Source organism: Vombatus ursinus, unplaced genomic scaffold, assembly GCF_900497805.2.
Source record: "Vombatus ursinus unplaced genomic scaffold, bare-nosed wombat genome assembly UNPS02014782.1, whole genome shotgun sequence".
NCBI classification, from domain to species: domain Eukaryota; kingdom Metazoa; phylum Chordata; class Mammalia; order Diprotodontia; family Vombatidae; genus Vombatus; species Vombatus ursinus.
The window spans coordinates 6,365,877-6,391,427 of NW_020954560.1; the positions used below are offsets into that span (position 1 = coordinate 6,365,877).

Genomic DNA, 25,551 nt, shown 5'->3' on the forward strand with positions numbered 1-25,551 from the left:
GATGTGGATGGCATTTTCCATCATGAGACTTTTGGAGATCCTTGCATTGCTGAGAAGGGCTAAGTCTATCTAAGTTAGTCATCGCACAATGTGGCTGTTACAATCTTCTCCTGGTATTGCTCACTTCACTCAGCATCAGTCCATACAAGTCTTTCCAGGTTTTTCTTAAGTCTGCCTGCTCATCATTTCTTATAGCACAATAGTATTCATATGCCACATTCATATGCCACAACTTGTTCAGCTATTCCCCAATTGGTAGGCATCCCCTCAATTTCCAATTCTTTGCTACCACAGAAAGAGCTGCTATAAATATTTTTGCATATATGGGTCCTTTCCCCATTTTTATGATCTCCTTGGGATACAGCCCTAGAAATGGTATTGCTGGGTATATGCTGAGCATGCACATTTTTATGGCCTTTTGGACATAGTTCCAAATTGCTCTCTAAAATGGTTGGATCAGTTCACACTCCACCAACAATGTATTGGTGTTCTAATTTTCCCACATCTTCTCCAACATTTAGCATTGTCCTGTTTTGTCATGTTGGCTAATCTGATAGGTGTGATGTGATACCTCAGAGTTGTTTTGATTTGTATTTCTCTAATCAACAGTAATTTAGAGCATTTTTTCATATGACTATAGATGACTTTAATTTCTTCATCTGAAAACTGACTGTTCATATCCTTTGGCCATTTATCAATTGGGGAATGACTTGTAGTCTTATAAATTTGACTTAGTTCTCTATATATTTTAGAAATGAGACCCTTATCAGAGACACTGGTTGTAGAAATTCTTTCCCAGTTTTCTGCTTCCCTCCTAACCTTGGTTGCATTGGCTTTGTGCAAAAACTTTTCAATTTTATATAATCAAAATTATCCATTTTGCATTTCACAATGTTCTCTATTTCCAGTTTGGTCATAAATTCTTCTTTCTCCATAAATCTGACAGGTGAACTATTCCTTGCTCTCCCAGTTTGTTTACCATATCAGCCTTTATATCTAAATCATGAACCCATTTTGACTTTATTTTGGTATATGGTGTAAGATGTTGGTCTATGCCTAGTTTCTGCCATACTCTTTTCCAGTTTTCCCAGCAGTTTTTGTCAAATAGTGAGCTCTTATCCCAAAATCTGGGATCTTTGGGTTTATCAAACAGTAGATTACTATAGTCATTGACTACTGTGTCTTGTTTACCTAACCTATTCCACTGATCCACCACTCTATTTCTTAGCCAGTCCCAAGCAGTCAAATCATCAAAGATTGCTGCTTCATAACACAATTTAAGATCTGGAATGGCTAGGCCACCTTCCTCTGCATTCTTGTCATTAGTTCCCTTGATATTCTGGACTTTTTGTTATTCCAAATGAATCTTATTTTTTTCTACCTCTATAAAATAATTTTTGGTAGTTTGGTTGGCATGGCGCTGAGTAAGTAAATTAGCTTAGAATTGTCATTTTTATTATATTAGCTCGGCCTATCCGTGAACAACTGATGTTTTTTCAATTATGTATATCTGATTTTATTTGTGTGAAAAGTGTTCATTGTGTTCATATAGTTCCTGGGTTTGTTTTGGTAGGTAGACTCCTAAATCTTTTATAACGTCTACAGTAACTTTAAATGGAATTTTTCTTTCTATCTCTTGCTGTTGGGCTTTGTTGGTTAATATATAGAAATGCTGATGATTTATGGTTTATTTTATAGCCTGCAACTTTGCTAAAGTTATTATTTCAAGTAGTTTTTTAACTTGATTCTCTAGGATTCTCTAGGTATACCATCATAGCATCTGCAAAGAGTGATAGTTTTGTTTCTTCTTTGCCTATTCTAATTCCTTCAGTTTCCTTAGGTCAGCAGTTCTTTTGGGGGTCAGGATAAAAGCAACTCTCTAGTAGCTGATCACTAGGATTAGTTCTGCCCCAGACTTGGAGAATAACAGTTAAATTAACCTAGCTTCTCCTTTCCAACAAGGAATTATTTTATAAAAGACAATCGCTAGATAGTGAGCAAACAATGCAAGTGAGAATCCATGCAGATTTTACTAAAAGATATATTGAGAAATTAAGACAATAACTATTCACATTTATATAGAGAACTTTCTTCATAAAAACTCCATAAAGTGGCTAGTACAACAGCATTATTATAGACATTTTACAGATGTGGAAACTGCTGAAGCACAAGGTTTGGATGCTTTACCTATGATCACAGACTTGAACTTCAGTCTTCTGACTTCAGTGTTCTTTCCATTATATAATATTACCTTCTACTAGTCATAAAGTTTGTTCTGGGCTTGGTTGTCAAAGAAGAGATTGTTCTAGTCAATATGGAAGAATGAGGAATGGCTTGTACATATATGCATATGTATATGTATATGTGTGTATGTGTGTGTGTGTGTATATATATATATATATAAACATATCTCTCCCCTCTATGTGTGTGTGTATATGTATATGTGTGTGTGTGTGTATATGTGTGCGCACGTGTGTGTGTGTGTGTGTGTGTGATAGGATCATAGATCAAGACCTGGAAAGGACCTTGGAATCCTTTCTCAGTCCAACCTTCTCAGTTTGCAATTAAGGAGACTGAGGCCCAGGAAGGAAGTTAAGTGACTTGTCCACACAGACAGCATCAAAGACAGTATTTGAACCCTGGTTCCCTCATTCCAGAGCCAGTGCTTTATTCACTGGATCAAAGGATTTAAAATTAGAAGGAACTTTAGAAATCATAGAATCATGGATGTGGAGCTGGAAGAAAGCTTCAAAGATAGCTAGCCCAACCCTCTCATTTTACAGATGAGACAATATTTAACCCTAGAGGGGTTAATTATTTGTCCAAAGTCATACAAGTAGTAAGTAGCACAAATGGGATTTGAATTTAGATCTATTAACGCCAAATCCAGGGCTTTTCCTACTATACTACACTGAATTAATTGTTCTTAGAAAACTAGAGGACTTCAACTAATTTCATTTTAATAAAAATATTTTAAATGAACCATTTTATATACTAACATTCCATAATCAGGACTATTAATTATTCAATACCTCAAGCTATTATTCTATAGCTCTCCTTTTTTTTCAGTGCCCAGTTCCAAAAGTAGCCACACCAGTGGTGTATGACTCAAAAAGAATGGGTCTACCAATGCATACACAAAGTTGCCTGCGGACTACATATCAACTTAGTTTTAAGATGTAATGTTATCTATATTTGATTATGTTTTTATTTATTTTGTTAAATATTTCTGAGATACATTTTAATCTGGTTTGGGCCAGAGTGTTTGACATCTCACTTACTCTATTCCTGATGCCTCCACTTTCTCACCACTCAATCTTTTTTCAAACCTTTAGAATCTCATTTCTAACCCAACCACCTTACTGAAGCTGTTCTCTCCAAAGTCACCAATAATCTAACTGCTAGTCCCAATGGTTTTTTTTAAACTTCTATCTCCTTGTCCTCTACAGCATTTCATGATCACCACTTACTTCTCCTACATACTTTTTCTGCCCTTGGTTTCCATTATATTGCTATTTCCTGGTTCTCCCATATAAACGATTGTTCCCTTTTATTTCCTTTTGCTGGTTCATCATAACCCATCCACTAAGCATGAGTCTCTCTCCAAGGTTCTGTCCTAAGCCTCTACTGCCTCATTACTCTCGTTGGTTTCATCAGCTCCCACAAATTTAATTATCATCTCTGCATAAATGACTTCTAAATACACAGATTAGACATTACTCTAATCTCTCTTCTGAGCTCTAGTTCTTCATCACCAAGTTCCTCCTGGACATCTCCATCTAAATATGCCCTCAACAACGCAAACTCAAAATGTCCAAAATATAATTCATTATCTTTCCCTCTAATCTAACCCTGTCCTTCCTCTAAACTTCCCTACCATTCTCTCAGTCACCCAGGTTCATAGCTTTGGAATAATTCTTTATGTTTCTCTCCCCATCCTTACACCCCCATATTGAATGAGTTGTCATATCTTATTGATTCTGCTGTAGCATCACTTGCATGTCTCCTTTTCTCCATATACAAGCCACTACCCTAATTTAGAACCTCAACAATTTCACCTTGCATATTATCATAGCCTCTTAGTCTCTCTGATTCCTATCTCTCTCATTCTCAATCTATCCTCCACATAGCTATCAAAAAAATAGGTCTGACCATATCATTCCCCTTCTAAAAACTTTTCAATTAGCCCCTATCACCTTCCAATCAGTTTTTCCAGTCTTATTTCACATTGTTCCCCTTTGAATATTCCATATTCCAGCCAAACTGGGATACTAGTTTTTTGCTGAATTCAACATTCATTCTCCCACCTCCATGTATATTCACAAGCTATCCCCATGCCCATCCCACATCCAAACCTTTAAGCCTTGGATGCACTTCCCTTCAAACTTTTTGCCTGCCTGTCTTCAAACTTCAAATCAGATACCACCTCCTCTTTGAAGCCTTCCTTAATCTTTCCAGTTGTTAATGCCCTTTCCCTCCTCTCCTTAAATTACCTTTATTTACTGATCTGTATACATGTTTTATATTCCACTCCTACAGAACATAAACTCACTATGAGTAAGGATTGTTTTGTCTTTGTATCCCCAGCATCTAGCAGTGTCTTGAACTTTGTTTTGTCTGTACCTACGATTTTATCAGTGTAGGGATTTCCCAGTGAGTGAAGTCTTTTTACCTATGTAAAGCAGCATCTGTTCTGCAACTGCAGACTTAGAGTTGCCCAGGGGCACTGAAAGTTAAGCCAATAGTCAATAAATATTTATTAAACTGCTTCTGTGTGACAGGCACAGTGCTTAGCACAGGGTAAAAATAAGAAAAATACAGTCCTTTCTCAAAGAGATTGAAATCTAATGAAGGAAGACATTACATAAAAGGAAATTTAAAAAGGAGGGGAGAGGGGGGACCACTGGAGGGTAACTATCACTGTGACATTGTGTTCATGAAGTCAAAACCAAGAGGATCAGATGAAGAAGGTTAAGTGACTTGGCCAGTGTCATATGATACAGCCAGCATGCATCAGAGACAGGACTTGAATCCAAGTTGTCCTCACAGACTCTGGTATGACCACACTGCCTCTTTGTCTTGAATATAATAGAAGTTAATGTTTGATAAGGGACAGCTAGGTGGCACAGAGAATAGAAAGCCAGTCCTGAAATCAGAAAGACTTCTTCCTGAGTTCAAATCTGGCCTCAAACACTTATTAGCTGTGTGACCTTGGGCAAGCCACTTCACCCTGTTTGCCTCAGTTCCTCATCTGTAAAATGAGTGGGAGAAGGAAATAGCAAACCACTCCAGTATCTTTGCAAAAAAACCAAAACAAAACAACAGACAAGTGGGGTCATCAAGAGCTGGACGTGACTGAAAATGAATGAACAAAAATGTTTGATGAATTCAAACTGAATTGAATCGAACAAAATACTCTTTCAAAAAAAAAAAAGGTCAACAAGGTCAGAAACCAGAATATCAGCCAATTACTGTCAGTCAATAAACATTTATTAAGTGCCTACTATGTGCCGAGAATTGTCTTAAACACTGGGAATTCTAAGAAAGGTAAGACAGTCCTTGCTCTCAAGGAGCTCACAACCTAATGAAGGAGACAACACTCAAACAACTATGTAAAAACAAGCTCTATACAGGACAAATTAGAAATAATGAACAGGAAGAAAGCACGAGAATTAAGGGGGATCAGGAAAGCTGTCCTATAAAAGGTGGGATTTTAGCTGGGACTTGAAGAAAATCTAGGGAAACCTGAGGAGGAAAGCCTGAGATGGGAAAGCATTCCAAATATGGGGATGGCCAGTGAAAATGCCTAGACCCTGGAGAAGGATGGAGTTTCTTATGCAAGAAACAAAGAGGCCAGTACTAGTGAATCTTAGATATCAAGGAGGGGTATAAGGTGTAAGAAAACTAGAAAGTTGGAGGAAGGGAGCAGGTTACTAGGGCTTTGAATACTAACCATAAGATTTTATATTTGATCCTGGAGGTGATAAGGAGCTACTGGATTTTACTGAGCTGGGAGGGTAACATAGTCACACATGCCCTTTAGAAAAATTACTGACAGTTTAGTGGAAAATGAGCTAGAGTGGGGAGAGATTTGTAGCAGGAAGCCCAACTAGCAGACTGTTGCAGTAGTATAAGTTTTAGGTGCTGAAAGCCTGCAGCAGGATAGTAGTGTGAAAGGAAGGCAAGGGGACACATGCCAGAGATATTATGAAGGTAAAATTGACAGGCTTTGGCAATAGATTGAATATGGGAAGTGAGTGAGAGTGAGGAGTGGAGGATGACACCTTCATTGTGAGCCTGGGATACTGGCATGATGGTGGTGCCTTCAACAGCAGTAGATGTCTTCAACAGATAATGATTTCAGTTTTGGTCATATTGCATTCAAGATGTTTAGGTCATCTAGTTTGAGATATCTAATAGGCAGTTAAAGACAGGAACTGGAGATCAGCAAAGAGATTAGGGCTAGAAAAGTAGATTTGAGAATCATTAGCATAGAGGTGATAATTGAATTCATAGAAGCTGATGAGATCATCAAGTGAAATAGTATAGAGGAAAAAGAGAATTCAGAATCCTTGTAAATATGCAAAATTCTCTCAGAAATATCTAAAAATAAAAATTATTTATATGAAAGATTTTTGCATATATAATTACATATACATATAGAGATTATTTATGTATATAATATACATAAAATATCATTTATATGAAATTTTTGTATATACATATGAATCCTAAAAATCCATGTAAAGTTATTTATGTGAGAGATTTCAGCACATGACAAAATAATATTTCAATAACTAACTTTGTAGTAATGTGTCAAAGCTTTAACCAGAATGCTTTTCTCAAAAAGGTTAGATTAACTGTTTGGCTGACCTCACTGGGCCAATAAGAACTATTTATTTATGGCCAAAATGGTTTCATAGCGGAGCTAAAAAATAAATGCTGTTTGAAACAAAAATCAACAGTAAATTTCAGTTAACAATCTTCTTTAAAAACAATCTTTAGCAATAATAATCTGAATCAAGATAATAGTAATAGCTAAACTGTATTCAACAACTTGACTATAGTTATAACTTTTCAAGTAACATGCAATTATTTACTCTTGAGCCTAAAATGTAGCAGAGGAAAATTAAAGAAATGAATACTTTATGCAAATGCAAAAGAAACTTAAAACTATTTCTAGAAAATCTACAGCCTAAATAGAAAAGTATAAACTATCAAAAAAAGAAGAAGAAAATCTATGGTAACAAATTTTATGTTATTATACCACTTAATTCAACTATGTAACTAAATTTTAAGTAAATAGCTTTTCTGCTTCCTTCATTTTTTTTTTCCTGTCCATTTTAGAAACTGCAGCCCAGCCATCTTGTCGCATTTTTCTCATAGCTGCAAATTTCAATGCTGATCCTGGAGTTGTTAAAGATAAAGGTCTATGATTCTAGAATAAAAATAAGATCACAAATATGTTTCTGTTTAATGAGTGATATAACTCCAACTTTTAAAATTTGGTTTCTGAATTAAAACCCATAATTTTACCTTCTTTGGTGTTGTGACACTTTGATAAGAAGCTTGAGGATAACCTTCATATAGTTTTTGTAATGTGTCTTCATCTGAAACCATGCTCTTAAAGAAAAGATAATGAAATGGAAATCAAAATTTCAAAAATGTTTTCTTTTTTATGGTATCATAATCAATATTAAATTTATTATATTCTTAAAATTGTATTATATATTCACCTCAGAGATAATCTAGTTTAAATATCCTCAAATCAAAAATCTCATAATTTCATCACTTAAAGTTTGAACCTTACTCAATATATTCTACAGAAGATTGTATAACATAAATAAAACTGCATTATGTATTATATTTATCCATTTATTTATATTTGAATTTCAGAAATATAGTCCCTCAAAAACTGAGGTAAATTATAACATAAGACTAAAGCCATCAAAATGGGGGCACCTAAGCTGCTTTCCTGCATTATTCAAAGCTTCTATATAATTAGCAAATCCCCCCTCCTTCCCTTTGGTCACAGAAGAAGAGTTATTCCTACTAGTTAAAGCTAATCTCTCAATCTTTCCTTTTTTTTCTTTTTCCCATAGAATTTTAAGGTTTACAAAGCACTTAAAAAATTGTTCTGAATTTAACAAACACCGAATAAAACTAGCATTTCCAGAAAAGAGGATTTCACATGAAAATGGGAGTTTCCATTACATATAGCTTGTTTTTCCTTGTATGCAGGTAGGTGGTACAGGGGATAGAACACTGAGCCTGTAAAATCTGAGTTAAAATCTGGCCTCAGATACTTACTGTGTGATCCTAGGCAAATCACTTAACCTCTATTTGCCTCAGTTCCTCATCTATAAATAGAGACATACTGGAGGAGGAAATGGCAAATCACTCCAGTATCTTTGCCAAGAAAATTCCATGGATAATAAGTCCATGGGGTCATGTAGAGTCAAACACAACTGAACAACAATATAATAAATTCAATATGTAACTTTCTAAAGCTGTCCTACTTGTATATGTTTCCTTCTGACCTTCTGTTCTCCTCTATACATTAAAAAATGTTCTAATGATTTCCTTCCTTCCTCCCTGCCTTCCTTCTCTTACTTTTTTCAGCAACATTATAACTAGCCCCCTTCTCCTACCTTTCCATTCAAATTGAAAGAAAAAGAAAATCCTTGTACAAATATGCATATGTCAAACAAATTCCCACATTTACTATGTCCAAAAATTCAATTTGCACTCTTAATCTCATTTCCTCCAACATCTTCAAGGACCTTGCTCTAGCAGTCATTCTTATTCTCTCATGTGTTTTCTTTATATGTGTGTATATATATATATATATATGTATGTATGTATGTATGTATGTATATACACACATATATATCTATGTTCTGGTGTATTTTTATTTTGTTAAATATTCCCAATTATATATTTTAAAAATAAACTTTAACATACATTTTTTAAAATTTTTGAGTTTCAAATTCTCTCCCTCCCTTCAATCCTTCCCCCAGCCATTGAGAAAGCAAGCAATATGATATCAATTATACATGTAAAGTTGTGCAAAACATATTTCCTTATTAGCCATGTTGAAAAAAAAAAGCAAGAAAAATAAAGTAAAAAAAGCATGCTTCAATCTGCACTGAGTTCATCAGTTCTCTCTCTTGATACATATAGCCTTATCCATAGATCTGACTGGTAAATTTTTTTCATCCTCCCCTAATTTGCTTATGATATTATTTTTTATGTATAAATCATGTAGTGATTTTGATCTTATCTTGGTATTTGTTGTGGGATGTTGATCTATGCCTAGCTTCTTCTAAAGTACTTTCTAGTTCTCCCAGCAATTTTTGTCAAATAGTGAATTCTTGCCCAAAAGCTTGAATCTTTGGGTTCATAAAACATTAGATTATTACCATCATTTACTACTATATATTGTGTACCTAATGTATTCCACTGATCCACCACTCTATATCTTAGCCAAAACTGGATTGTCTTTGTGATCACTACTTTATAATATAGTTTGAAATCTGTTACTATGAGGCTGCCTTCCATCACATTTTTTTCATCAATTCTCTTGATATTCTTGATCTTTTGTTCTTCCAGACAAATTATTATTTTTTCTATAAAATAATTTCCCATAAAATAATTATTTGGTGGCTTGATTAGTATGGCACTAAATAAATACATTTAGGTAAAAAGGTCATTTTTATTATATTGGCTTGACTCATTCATAAGCAATTAATATTTCTCCAATAGTTTACTCCCATGCATGTCAATCCCTCACCAATGGCTTCTTCCTGTTTATGAACATAGTGAAAGTCTTTCCAAACTTAAAAAAATCCTTCCCTTAGTCATTCCATATTGTTTTTCCCTTCATTACTAATCTTAAGGGGAAAAGTTTGTTGTTACCCATGACCGTACTATCAATATGGTGAGAAGGGGTAGCCCTGTGTTGCATGCTGCCTGTAGATCATGATTCTGGATTAGTGGAAAGACTGTGGACACAATCCTTTGTGACTGCATGAGGGACAGAATTGATTCAGGAGTTTTAGAGAGAATTCTTCATTCTTGCTTTGAGAGAGGGCATGCATAGCTCTATACTCTCTTGAGGACTAATTTGAAAAGTACAGAGAGAGAGATTTTGGAAAGCAGACAAGTAGGTAAAATCAGCTCCTCCATATATTCCTTATTTGTACGTAGGTGGTACAGTAATGTGACAGTTGTATAACCCTGGGCCAGTCACTTAAGTTCTGTCTGCTTCAGTTTCTCCATTCATAATACTGGGATAATAGCACCTCCCTCCCATGATTTTTATGAAGATAAAATTAGATAATATTCATAAAGTGCTTTGCAAACCTTAAAACACTATATAAATGCTATTATTATTATTATTGTTTTGTTATTGTGAGATTGGGTCCTCTCTGTTAAGTGAGATCGCAGTTCACTCTCATCTAAAGAGGTCATTCACTCATGTGAGTTTTCTGGTATATTTTAATCTGTATAACTTCACCAACCTCTGTTCATTTTTTGCTTAAATAAATGGATTTTCTTACTATTCTTTATTTGTGATGGTTTAATGTATAACTTATATTTGGTGGGAAGGGACCAAACCAGTGAGTAAAAGTTTGGAGTACCTTTTCCCCTTAGGAGATAGTGGCCAGTAAAGTAGCTTTTTGAACCCAAAAAACCCCATGTACTTATATCAGAAATATTTGGGGGGGGCAATGGGGACAGATAGATATAATTCTATACTGGGACCTCTCTCTTTCTCAGGAGAGAACATAATGGTCAGTCTCATGGTTCCTCCTCCTGTTCCTCTCAAGGCAAGAATCAGTTTCTCTGGGAAAGCAATGGACAAGATTCCAGAGATCTCTGTTCATGCCTCTCTATGAGCCACATTCAGCACTGGTTCCCAAGAGGGTCCAGAACCACACATTTTCTCTCTCGAATCAAGAAAATAAAAAATGTTTTTCATTTCCAAAGCTCTTGGACCAACTCTGCCCCTCATGCAGTGACACAGGGTCACATCCATGTTCTCTCCACCAATCTGGAATCACATTCTATAGGCTGCAGGAGCACAGGGATGCTTTTCTCCTACACAGCTTGGTTGCAAGTCAAGTTATATACCAAATATCTCTATTTCCCTACCATCCATTCTAGTTCAGGACCTAATAATCCCTCATTTGGACTACTATAGACTCCTATCATTTTTCTGCCTTCTGTTAATACTCCCATCACATTTTCCACACAGTTGCCAAAATAATCTTCTAAGGCACAGGTCTGATAATGCCACTTTACTACTACAAAATTTTCAGAGGCTTCTTGTTACCTCTAGAACATGCTGACTCCTCAAGAAAGGCAAATAAGCTGCTCCACTTTCTGGTTCCAACCTACCTTTCATTTTCATATACTGCAAATTCCAACCAAACTGAACTACTAATAATTCCATAATTCATTAGCTCATCTCCTTCCTTCATGTATTAATGTATACTTAAGCAATTCCTCAGAGCTGTAAGGCAGTCATTACCTCCACATCTCCACCTCTCAGAATCCTTATCTTTCTTCAAGGCTTAGCTCAGGTGCCATCTCCTTTGTAAAGCACTCCCTGATCCCTGCCACCTTCCCTAGTTGTTGGTGCCATCTTTCTTCTCAAAATAACTTGCATTTCCAGTGTATACATTTTATTCTCACCCTCCTCACCCTGCCATCTCCTCATAGAATATAAGCTATTTGAGGATAGGGACTGTTTTATTTTTATCTTTATACCCTTAGAGCCTAATAGAGTACCTTGTACATGGTAGCCACTTAATATATATTTGTTGACTTTGATTGAACTGGCAAAATCCTGATGGTCTTTTCTCATTTTCATCAAGTAACCTCAATACATGACCAACCTTCTGATGATGAGCCTCCCCATACTTAGTTTGGTCACTTCTTAGACCTGAAAACAATCTGTTTGCCAAATCATACTTGCAACTGTGTAAACTGACAGAATTTAGTTCTGCTGCATAACCTTTGAGAACCAAAGGTCACTTCCATGTTATGCATAAGGCAGGAGGCATGTGAGTAATATGAGGCAATAGAATATAATTACCGCATTAGTTGAATACCAATCAATCAGGTAAACTGAATCACAGATTCTCAGATTTAGAAGGAATGTCAGAAGCCTTTTAATCCAAGTCACACATACCAAGAATCCTCTCTACAGCACCCCCCAAGTCTCTGTTTAAAGATTCCTAGTGAGAGGTAACCCATTTGGGATAGTTCTAATTGTTAGGAAATTTTCCCTTACATTCTTCCAATCTACCTTTCTGTAACTTCTACCCATTACTCCTAGTTCTGTAGTCTAGTCCTAAGCAGGAAAAGTCTTTTTTCAAAACAGCTTTATCTCTCCAAAATCTACTTTTCCAGAATAAATATCTCTAGTACTTTTGACCTATCATCATATGCATGCTTTGAATACCTTTCATTATCTTGTTGGCTCTCTCTCTTCTTAAAGGTCTCCATTTTATCAATATTCCAACCTATCCATAATCTTGTCAATGTAGATAGATCCTCCAACAATGTCAATCACAATCCATACATGTTTGCCCTTCCTATGTGACTTTTGTCCATGTCCTCTCATAAGTTGCAGGAGGTACCCCCAACCTCCTGGGGTGCCTTCCTCACTTTTTCAAGACATGGCAAGGATATAAATAGAGCATGTGAGCTGTTCATCAACCATCCCTCAATCTTAGCACATCTTATTTTTCTATGTTCATCTTATTTTTTCAATCATACATGTCTTTGGTGACATCTTTTACACCACTTCTACCTATTTGTAATGTCTTGAAACCTGCTTACACCCACCATGTACCTCTGTGGGTAATTCTCAACTTCACTTCTTTAGTTTTCCATGATTCAGATCCATATAACATCACTATTAGAATGCTATTATTAAAATATAGGTTTTTGTTTCAGAGAGAAGCTTGGGTTATTAAAGTTTTCAAAGACAATCTAGCTAGCTCTTCTCTTCCTGTCTGATACTGGGACTAGCTTAATTAATTCTCAGTTTCTGTCCAAAATGTATATATATTTGTGTGTATGCATATTGTATGTAATGATGGACAAGCTCTATATATTGTCTATCCAACTGCATTGTATTGTCTAGAAAATAAACATGCTTTACTTAGTTTTTTCTTTATGGATAATCATATCAAATTCTTTTGAGGGATTATGGTTCTCATTAAGGAGGATTTGTAATATTCTAGGACTTGATTCAAACAATACAATAACATTCACAAGGATGCATCTCAAGGACTTTCCTATCTACATGGAATCTCTTCAACTTGGAGAGTGTGCAGGAACAACTCAATAACAGTGGCAAATACTTTTGAAAAACTCATGTCTACCTTTTTTATGCCTTACTTAATATTAATAGAGGGTAATTGAACAAGGTTACTTCCATCTTATCCTTTAAGGAACCTTGTATAATTTCTGACATATGCATGGGAGATATCTGTTCAAAGAGTGCTGTGTTTTGTTTTACTAAATGCTTATTGGTGTCCTTCCCAAAATGTAGCTATCAGAATTAAATTACTCTAGACATGGCCTGACCAGGATGACATTGCAAAGAATGGTCACCTTTCTTGTTCTGACACCATGCATCAATTGATGCAGTTTAAGTTTATATTAGTTTTTTTAGCTGCCATGTTGCATTTTTAATTCATATTAAATTTATGGCCCAGTAAAACTTCCAATTCTTTTTTACATGCAGTTGTCTAGCCACATATCTCTAATCTTGTACTTGATAAACTGCTGCTGTTTTTTTAAATGAAGTGTAAGATTTTACATTTGTCTCTGAAATCATTATCTTTTTAGGCCCATTTTTCAAAGTATTTTTCAGCTACAGATTCTGTCATGCACTATATTATCATTTGCATTCATCAAAGTTATAAATAAAAATGTTAAAAAAATATGGAACCAAGGACATATCCCTAGGGCACTTCATTAGCGACCTCTCCCTATGTTGATATCAACTCATTAATACCTATTCTCTGGTTTCAGACATCAAACAAAGTAAGAAAACAATTATTATTTCATCTAGCCCACATCTCTTCATCTTCTTTATAAGGATGACATGGGAGAATTCATCAAATGCTTGTTGAAATCTCCATCAACTTCCTATAGAATTCCCCTGATCTACTGGTCTGGAAACCTTGCATAAAAAAAAAAAAAAGGAAATTAATCTGACATGACCTATTCTTGCTTCTGATAGGATGTATGTTTTGTATTTGGATTACTGGCACCTAGGAGAGTATTTGGCACATAGTAGATTATCTAGTACATAACAGGACTTTAATGAATGTTTATGATTGATTGATTCTGCAGTTTATATGAAGTTTTGCTTCGGCTGTAAGGCCAGGGCAGAAAGCAAAAATATGTGCATATTTGAGGTGGGCGGGGGAGGTTATATCAATTTATAACTCCAGTTGATTGAACTTGTGAAAACAAATCTATACTAAGTAAATATTTGGAAAATGAGTTTGACCTATGTAATATTTGAGAGAGAAGAGCAAGATTCTCATCTCATCAATCAATGTCTCATCTCCAGTGTGTACCGAAATTCTGTTTATGCTGTTTACATTTAAAATAACTTTACAAATATGTGTGTACTAAGTATGTAGCAAGTTCATTAATCTTGTAGCAAATTAAATGTCAATCATAATTAAGGTACCAAAAGAAGTTGTGAACACACAAAAATTTTCTCCTGAAGTGACAATCCAGTCAATAGCACTATTTCAGAATCATGTAATCTCAGTCAGAAATCTTCTAATCCAACTATATTTGTAAAGGAATATTTTCTATAGCATCCATAAGTGACATAAAATCTTTACCTAAAGACCTCCAATAAGGGAGAATTTGCTATCACACTAAGTCTATTTCATTTTTGATAGCTCTATTCATAACCTTTTATCAGAGAATAAGGGTATCACCCATTTAGACTAATCACATTATAACAGACCTTTTTTTAATTTAGTCATACTTCAAGTAACACAATATAGTCAAATCTATACGTGGTATAGCATGAATATGGTATATCCACATTGGATCTGGATATGGAATATCTAAATCTATATAATAAAGAGGTACATTATACCAAGATTCAACTGACTCTCAATATAATAATGATAACTATGCCATTAATAATGCTATAAATGCAAATAATTTTTTAAAAATGTAGTACAAGAAATCCCACATCTTAGTAATAAGTTTACCAAAAGGTCATTGTGATCTGAACTATCTGAATTTGTATCAAAATCAAATAGTATTTTTCTTTTTCTAACTGTTCCTTCCTTGCATGGATTCTTCTTTTCACTCTGCAGTATTTTCAATTTTGTTGGTGTCTTCACAGTATATGCCTTTACATAAGAAAAGAAAAAATTACAATGATAAGTACATATATAAAACTTATGATAAGATTAAAAGAATTTTTCCCCAAAGGCAGTTTTTGTTCTCTGGTAATTAAAAAGCCTCTGTGCAAACATTTACCTAAAAAAAAGAATTTATAGATAAAAAATTTCTCTTGATATATTTAGCAATGCAGGTTTTGAAAACTTCCTAGAAAAAGTTATCATTCAGTTAAGAAATATGGACTAAAAAAACTTTAGAATTAACATGCAGTGATCATTATAAAGAGGGAATCAGTGTGTCTAATAACCACATTAAATATAAAAGGGAATTTTCAGGGTATGAACCAGAAAGTGATGGTGAATACTGCCATGGGATGAGAAAATCAACTTCATCATGTATTTTCTTTCTAAATTTTGTGAGGTAAGGATCTAGTCTCCAGTATTATGTAATGAATTCAAATATTAGGAAATATGGAAACTATTATCTTCATATATTACCCCAATACTTTACAAAATAGGTTCTTTTTTTCCCACTGTTACTCTGTGAAAATTTTACATAGGAAGGCATATTAATTCTTCAAAGTCAATAAAATGTCATTTAGTACCTGAAAGAATCAATGCTATTCCCTCAGGACCTAACATATCCAGAAAAAATAGATTAAGCAGAGAATAACAATACATTACCAAATGTTTCCCTAGTGATCTGAAAAGTATAAAAACTTGAATTACTGTCAAGAAAAGATTTAGGTACTGGTTTATCATAGTATAAAGGTGAGACTCTTTCTTTAATCCAATCAATCAATTTAATGAAGTTTTAAATGTGTAATCAGATTGTTTGTTCTCTGTGATCTCTTTAAGTCAAAAAAGAAAGTGATATGACTGCCTTAGACGATCAATTGCACTTACTGAACCTACTCATAAAATAGTCAGTCCTTCAATGAACTCAATCCACAAAGGTCCATCCCAGAAGTAAAAGATTTCACTCTTCCTTCCACTAACTATATCATTGGAGAGAAGGGACCAAAAGAAGACAACACAACCAGCCCAGAGTAGAGATATACCAAGGACAAACATAGACACATTACAAATGCTGAAAGATAACTATCCAAGGGAAAAAGCAGCTTCAAAGTTTGTGATCCCTTAAACCAGGGGAAAAAAAGACATCTTTGGAATCAAGAAAGTACTTCCAGTAATCAGGAATTATTAACTTATCCTTTGACATCATGGGTTGCCTCATGACAACAAGTGTGCCTCACCATCACTGCACTAAATTTAAGTCCAATCTTCCTATGACTTTTGTGGTTACTTGTGAGAGAGTGTGCCCCAGGCTTTTGGGGGGCAATGTTTTGTGCCAACTGATTTTACTGTACTACTTTAGTAAATGTCATTTTCTAAAAGCTAATTAATCCTGGCTGATAATTAATGAGGAACCTACCATAGTGAGGCATGTACACAACAAAATTAGAGAAACCCAGCCTCTCAGGATTATCCCTAGGATCCTAAGGGGAGAAGTAACATTCAATGCCCTCAGGGAGGCTAACTTGCCAGTGAGTTGGGAGAACTGCATGGGGGGGGGGGAGTTTTACAGTAGTTTATTATGTAACATATAATATATATTAATAGTATACTTAATGATTCAAAAAATTTAAAGTGAACAACGGTTTTATTATACTTCAATTTCTGACATTAAAACTATGCAATATGTTACACATATAAAAGTAGCTTATTTTAATACACTCATCATTTCCAAATAATACCACATTGACCCTAAATACAAAATAAGAGTTATTAAAGAAAATTAAAATGGTCAAATAAGATTTGCCATCTACTATTGCATGAATTGTGAACATATGGAGGATTCCATGGTAGACAAGCAGCTAGCTCCTTCTGAGACATGTGACACCTCAGTAACAGATGCTGCTTCTTCATCAACTGCCATTGGATACCTTTCATAAATGGTGGATCTCAAAAAGTCCAAGGAATAATGCCATTAAGGAAAAATCAAACAGATGGACTAAATACCAGTGATGAAATCCGCTTAAATCTCTCTTGTTGTTATAATCCTGTAAAGGTTGTTTTTTTTTTCTTGTTTTAGAAGAAAAGTAATGTGAAAAGAATATTTGAATGGATTTCAAGTTCTGAGATTCAGGTTCAAATCTCAGCTCTATCATTTAGAAGATGTGTGACATTAAATAAATCATTCAACCTGTTTGAAATGTATTCGCAAGTTGAGAAGAATAATATTTAGACTCATGAGGACCATAAGAGATACTGCATGTAAAGTGTTTGGGGCTCCATAAATGTAAACTACTATCATTATTTAGAAAACTAATTCTAAGTATCTCTGGTTTAAAGGGAGAAGGAACAAGGAACTGAATGCTCATTTTACTACTCTAGGTCACGTTTTGTAAATAAGCATATTTTGTCTATGTTGATATAAGTCATGGTAATCAATAATAGGTAAGATTTCAGTGAAAGAATGTATTAGAGTAATTTAAAATTTTTCTTGAAATGTAAGGTTACTTTAATATCAGGGTTATCATACTCAGGCCAATGTAAATAAATTGAATCTGAGACTAAGCAATGTAGTTTACTAAATTTCATAAATTCAATTAATTACATAATATTATATGTAAACTGATGGAGATATTAAATTATTTGTCTAATATGTGAGAACAAGCAAATAATAGAAACGAGGAACCAAAATGCTAATTTTTAAATATCGTTCTGAAAAACAATAGCTGCATAGAGATATTGCATAGATATTAATCTTACCAACACCAGAGGATTTTTTTAAAGTATCAAACACCTATAACATTGTTATCTTTTTGAAAAATTAAGCAACTAACCTTTAATGATGGTGTAGATAAGGATTTTTTGGCAGGGGTCCAAAAGGATTCTTCTCTTTTTTTTGATTGGACATGATCAACTGATACGAAATTTAATGATTCACTTTTTGAAGCATCTATTTTAGAATCAAATTTCCACTTGCTGGTTTCAGGAGTTGCCAAAACAGACGTTTGTATTTTCTGCATTGGATAATAAAAGCACTTAAAATCATCAGTAAAAATATTTCAAAGATGTATTTACTTAATTAAAAAAGGCAATTACTAAAAAGAATATTGAGTTGGCACTCAGGAGGCCTGGGTTCTAGCTTGTATTCTATTATTGGCTTTTAGATTATGAGCAAATAACATCCAACTCTGAGGGACGTAAAGAGTAAGAAGACTGTATAGGTAGGATGGGGCCAGATTATGAATACCTATAATCTAAGGTATATTCATTTCACTCACAAAGCAAGATAAATTTCTCGGACAGCCAAGAGAGCACAGAAAAAACCCCGAGAATTTGAAGGCTGTAGATAGTTGGGAAGCAAAAAGCCTTGTGGAAGAAAAACAAGACAGAGGGAGGATAGGGGAAAAAAAGGCTACAAACAATGGTATATAAAAAATCAGAAAATTCAATTGTGATTAGGTAATTAAGCACCTTCTGTGTGCAAGGCATAATATTAGCCACTATGAATACAAAGCCAAAAAAAAAATGGTCACTGCCCATAAGGAGTTTATAGTGTCCTGGTGGAATATAGCATATACACAGACAAGTATAACACAAGGTAAAGGGGGCAAAAGAAAAAGATCAGAGAAAGTATTACAGAAGATTTGGAGGTTAGTAAAGAGGTTGAAGCAGGATAGGTAGCTTTGAGAATCAACATCATACAGATGGTAATTAAATCCATGGTAGCTGATGAGATGAACAAATGAAGCAGTATAAAGAGAGAAGAGAAGAAGGACCAGGACAGGACCCTGAGGGACACCTAAAATTAGATGGCAGGACCTGGATGAGGATCTAGTAAAGGAGACTGAGAAGTAGTGGTCAGATAGACAGGAGGAAAACCAGGAGAGTGGTATCCTAAAAACATAGAAAAGAGAATCAAGGAGAGAGTGATAAGCAGTATAAAAGGCTGCAGAGAGGTCAAGGAGAACAAGGATTAAGAAAAGGCCACTGGATTTGGCAGTTAAGAGATCAAGGATAACTATGGAGAGAGTTTCAGTGGAATGATGAGGTTGGAAGCTGGATAGTAAGGGGTTAAGAGAGCTGAGAAGAGAGAAAATTGAGACATCTATTATAGACAGCCTTCCCAAAGAGTTTAGACACAAAGGGCACATGAGATATAGGATGATAGTCAACAGAGATGGAAGAATTAGGTAAAGACTTCTTGAGGATAGGGGAGACCTGGGCATGTTTGAAGGCAGTAAGGAATGAGCCAGTAGACCAGGAGATAATGAAGATAAGTGAGAGTGGAAATGAGAGAAGGTAATTTGTTGGAGGAGACAGAATAGAAGTGGGGTTGCTTGAGTAGGCAGAGGAGTTACCTCTTCATGTGAGACAGAGATGAAGGAGAAGATAATGGCAGAAGGCATCTGAATGGTATGAGATGAGGAATAAAGGGAAAAGAGGGAGCTCATAGCAAATGGCTTCAATTTTTTTCTGTAAAATACCAGACAAGGTTCTCAGCTGAGAGGGTGGGGGGAAAAGAAACTATGGGAGGTTTGAGGAGGGATAAAAAGGTTTGGAAGAACCATTGCAGAGAGTAGGTAAGGGAAATATAGGATTGCCTAGCAACAGTGAGGGCCCACTTGAGGTTGTATAACGTAAATTTGTAGTGGACCCAGTCAGAATGGTTTCATGATTTTCCCCACCTTTGTTCAGTAGCACATATATATGTGCAACTGGATGTCCCAATAATTCAAATTCAAATTCAACATTTCCAAAACAAGAACTCATTATTTTTTGCCCAAAACTCTTTCTAGTTTCTCTATTTTTGTCAAGGGCACAATAGTCACATAGGGTCTCAACCTCGGAGCCAGCTTTAACTTTTACTCTTCCTCAGCCTCACATCCAATTAATTAGCAAGTCTTCTAAATTCTATCTCAGCAATATTGACCCTTTTTTTCAATGGTACCACCTAGTTTGGGCCTACAACATCTCTTGATTAGACTATTATACTAGTGTCCTAGTTGGTTTCCCTACCTGTTTATCCCCAATCCAATCTATCCTCCACCAAAGTGATTTTCCTAAAGCATAGGCCTAACCATGTCATCACTCACCCCTTTCAATAAACTAGTGGTTGCTTGTTGCTCCTAGGATCAAATACAAACCCCTTTATTTTGCATTGAAAGCTCTTTACAACCAGATCATTTTCCTATATTTCTGGTCTTCTTACATATTACTTTTCTCTATGCACTCTACAATCCAACTAAATAGGCCTTTTCTCTGTCCCTCACGTATAAGAAATATCTATCCCCATGCCTTTCCACTGGCCATCCTCTATGCCGAGAGTTCCTTCCTTACTTTTCCCACTTAAAATTTTGATTTCCTTCAAGACTCAATTCGAGAGTCACCCTCTACAGGAAGCCCTTCCTAATATCCCTACTCTATCCTTCCTCCTAAAACTTTCTTTTAGCTATTTTCTATATATTCTGTGTATTATATATATGCAACAGGCAGTATAACAGTGCATAAAGAGCTAACTTCAGAACCAGGAAAAATTGGGTTCAAGTCCCCCCTCTGAAACATACTGGGCAAATCATTTAAACTCTAAATGTTCTAGACAATACTCTTAAGATTTTAAGTTTCTTTTTTATAGTTCTAAAAATTAATTATTTTTTAGCATTTAGTATCTCTCTGCACCAATCAAATGAAAAACAAAAATAGCAAAAATAAAATCCTCATTACAGATAGTCAGTATAGCAAAACAAATTCCATATTGGCCATGTCCAAAAATATGTGTCATTTTTTGTTTTAATTCCAATATTTACATCACTTCTCTGGCAGGAGGTAAGTAGCACTTTCATCTTCATTCATTTGGATACATGGTTTATCACTGTATTGACAGAACTCTAAAGTCTTTCAAAGTTATTTTTCTCTGTGATGTGATAATTGGATAAATTGTCTTCTTGATTCTACTTACTCTACTTTGCATCAGTTCATAGAGGTCTTCCCATTTCCTCTGAAATTGCCTATTTCATCATTTCTTATGGCACAATGATATTCCATTACATTCATATATCATAATTTATTTAGCCATTCCTCAACAGGAGGACACTCCCTTAATTTTTTTTGACCACTATGAAAAGAAGTATTATAAATATTTTTGTCCATATACATTCTTTTTCTCTTTGATTTCTTTTGGTAATAGAGTTAGTAGTGGTATAGCTGAGACAATCATGTTCAGGTTAGTAACTTTTTTGGGCATAGTTCACTTCCAGAATGTTTGAACAATTTATAGCTCTACCTATAGGGCAATTTAGTTTCCCACAGTCCCTATAACATTTTGTCATTTTCCCATTTTGTTATTTTTGCCATTCTGATGGGTGTGAGATGGAGTATCAGAGTTACTTTAATTTTCATTCCTCTAATTTTTGGTGATTTGATCATTTTTTTTCAGATTTCTAATTATAGCTTGGATTTCTTCCTTTGAAAACTGCTTGCTAACATCCTTTGACTATTTATCTATTGGGAAATGGCTCTTAGAAAGACAATAAGTTTCAGAGAAACTGGTGACTTGGCATCCCTATACAAATGAAATCACAGGTCCAGTCCCTATTTCTTCTATTTTACACTTTTTTTGCTATTTGCAACATTTCTACCAGTACACAGATAAAATACAGAAATTTTATTTTATTTGAAATTAACATTAACACTTTAAAACAAGGGCAAAAATAATAATAACTATTATCACATTATTTTTAATGTATCCTATCATAACTTAAATGACAAACATTGTGGTATAACTGGCATATAGTCTATCTTCATAAAGAAATATGAAATTGCCAAATTCCTACTAATGAACAAGCTACTTTTCATATTTAAATTCACTTACAGATCCACAACTAGCTCCACCTTCCATTTCTACTACAGCAAAATTATCTCAAGAATTATTTTTATCCAAGTTTCAGAAAATTGGACTTTTTGTTCTCAAAAATTTTTTTCAAATCATTCTGATTAAAAATTTTAGTTGAATGCATTAGTCTTGGTCACACACAGCAGTGTCATCAGGACAACTAGGGCTTCTGAGCCACTAATATTTATGATTTTGCTTTGACACAACTAATCGGTTCAACCAAAAATTATAGTTGTAATTCTTAACATTTTTGTTGCCAAGTTTGTTAGACACGGCCTACATCAATCAATCAATAACCATTCATCAAATGTCTACTATGCCCCAGACACTGTACTAAGCACTGGGGATACAAAGACAAAAGTGAAAATCTCTGCCCTCAAGGAGTTTATATTTTATTAAGGTGGACACTATGTATACATATAATAAGTATACCCAAAATATATACACGTGCAAGGCATTTGGTTGCTGTTGTTGGGGAGGCACTAGCAGCTAGAGGGATCAAGAAAGGTCAAATGTAGGAGGTAGTATCTAAGCTAAACTTTGAATTAAAGTTGTGCTGTGGCATAGAGAACAGCCTGTACAAAGACACAAGGATGGGAAAAGGAAGGTTGTTTATGAAGAGAGTAAGAGCAGAGAGTCTGGCTGGACCAACAAAGAGTACATGTAGAAGAGTAATGTAAAATAAGGCTGGAAAGACAGGTTGAAGCCAAGTGATAAGAAGAGCTTTAAATGTCAAGGAATTTATATTAGACCCTTTAGGTACATTAATAAAATAAAAGAGCAACTGGAGTTTATCGAGTAGCAAAGAGACATGGTTTAGGGTTATGCTTTAAGAATGTTACTTTGGAGGCAGCTACGTGGTGCAGTGGATACAGCACTGGCCCTGAAGTCAGGAAGACCTGAGTTCAAATCTGACCTCAGACCAAACACTTGACACTTACTACTTGTGTGACCCTGGGCAAGTGATTTAACCCCAACTGCCTAAAAAACAAACAAACAAACAAAAAACAAACAAAGAATATTACTTTGGCAGATGAATGAAGGTGAAACAAATAAGAACCTAGTTCTAGGATTATGCTGAAAACCATCTGTGACAAATCTTAGAAAATTCAAGCTGAGAAAATAGGTCATATGCATTTGAATGCATCTTGTAAATATTTGATAGCAGTATGTTCCTTAATAATGACTAATAGACATAAAAGTTTCTCATTTATTTAGGTCCCAAGTGAAAAAATGATTTTAAAATGTCAATAAATAGGAAAAAAAAACAGTTTAGGAAATGAAGTTGCCTTAAAAATATACAAATTTACTCCCCACCCCAACCCCTTAAAAGTTAGTTTGTTAGCCTAATGTTTGCTAAACCAAAAGACCTCACCTATGTGGATAAGAACTCACTATTTGTGATAAAACCTACTAGGAAAACTAGAAAACAGTCTGACAGAAACTATTTAGAGACCAGCATCTCATGCAACATAACCAAGGTAAGTTCCAAATGGATCTATTACTAAGACCCTTTATAGGGTGACATCCTAAACAAATTAGAGGAGCAAGGAAGAAAATACCTTTCTGATCTATGGGTAGGCAAACTGTTCATAACCAGATTAGGAATAAAGAGGATTACAAAATGTAAAATGGGCAATTTTGATTACACAAAATTTTAAAGGTTTTGCACTAACAAAACCAATGCAACTAAAATTAGAAAGAAAGCAGATAACTTGAAAAAATCTTTGCAACAAATTCCTCTAACAAGAGTTTCATTTCCAAGACATATAAGGAACTGATTTTATTTTACCCATTTATAAGAATGAGTCATTTCCCAATTAAATGGTCAAAGGATATGAACAAGTAGTATTCAAAGGAAAAAATACAAGTCGTCAATTGTCACATAAAAATTCTCCAAATCATATATAATTAAAGAAATACAAATTAAAGTAACTCTGAGATTCCACCTAACAACTATCAGATTGGCAAAGATGACCAAAAAAATAATGTTGGAGAGGCAATAGGAAAACAGGTACCTTTATATACTGTTGGAATAACTGTCGAATGGTCCAGCTTTCAGTAAAGCAGTTTAGGACTATGCCCTCCAAATTATCCTTTGGCCCAGCAATACCACTACTACTTGGTCTATTCCACCACCTCCTTTCCCAAAAGAAATTAAAGGGAGAAGAGAAGGACCCATCTGTACAAAAATATTTATAAAAGTGATTTTTGTAGTGGCAAAAAAAACCCTGGAAGCTAAGGGAATGCCATCACTTGGGTAATAGCTGAATAAATTATGACACATGAATGTAATGGAATACTCTTGTGTTGGAGAAATGATGACAGACAATTTCAGAGAAAAGTAGGTAGACTTGATTGAACTTCTGCAGAATACAATGAGTAGAGCCAAGAGAATGATTTTAAAGGTGAACAACTTTAAACTTATTAAGAACTCTGATCAACATAAAACTCAACCAAGATTCCAGAAAAATGAGGAAACATAATACCTACCTCCTACAAAAGATATCGGATTCAGGGTGTCAAATGAGACGTATATTTTTTGGACATAGCCAATGTAGGAATGAATTTTGTTTGACCATGCATTTTTGTCATGATTTATGTGGTTTTTTTCCTTTTCTTTTTTTTCAAAGGGGGTAGGGATACGGGAAGGAAAGAAAATATATATTTGTTAACTTAAAAATGAAAATTAAATTTAAAAAAGTAAGTTGTTTTATATGATTTCACATGCATAATGGGTATCATATTGCTTGCCTTATCAATGGATGAGGGAGGGGCTTAAGTGAGGGAGAGAATTGGGAACTTAAATTTTAAAATATGGATGTAAAAAAATAAACATGATTTAGAAAAAAGAAATAGTTTGTATTATCTAAAACTTCTAGGTATTTGTACAAAAAAGCCCTCAGAAGATAGATTGGTTATGAAAACAATTATGAAAAATAGAATTTTACCTTATCCTTTTTCTCTTTGAGCAAGGCCATATTCTCTTTTGCTTCTCGTAAAAGTTTTTCCTATTAAAAATATTCATAATAAGGATTCTATTTGCAACTTTTCAGTTTAAATCATTCTATTGTTATAATTACTACTACCATAATCAGATAGCATTTATCAAACACCCTCATGTGTATATTACATTAGAAGAGTTATTCATAACCTCTAGCAGCTTATAACACAACGAAAGGCAAAAAGTGTTTGATTTGTTTCTTTCTATTCAAGTCAAAAAAAATGGCCCCATAAGTACCAACT

General features: G+C 34.6%; 1 protein-coding gene across 1 annotated transcript in view; it reads right to left on the reverse strand.

Moving 5' to 3' along the window:
* Positions 1–7,294: 7,294 nt before the first annotated feature.
* The window catches only part of SYCP1 (synaptonemal complex protein 1), a 101,691-nt gene continuing 83,434 nt past the window's right edge, over positions 7,295–25,551 (reverse strand). The window contains exons 26-30 of the mRNA XM_027866735.1: positions 25,257–25,316; positions 18,251–18,430; positions 15,267–15,410; positions 7,537–7,623; positions 7,295–7,438 (exon numbers count right to left, since the gene is read on the reverse strand). Coding sequence (XP_027722536.1) covers positions 7,295–7,438; positions 7,537–7,623; positions 15,267–15,410; positions 18,251–18,430; positions 25,257–25,316 — 615 coding nt within the window. The remainder of the gene's footprint in view (positions 7,439–7,536; positions 7,624–15,266; positions 15,411–18,250; positions 18,431–25,256; positions 25,317–25,551) is intronic.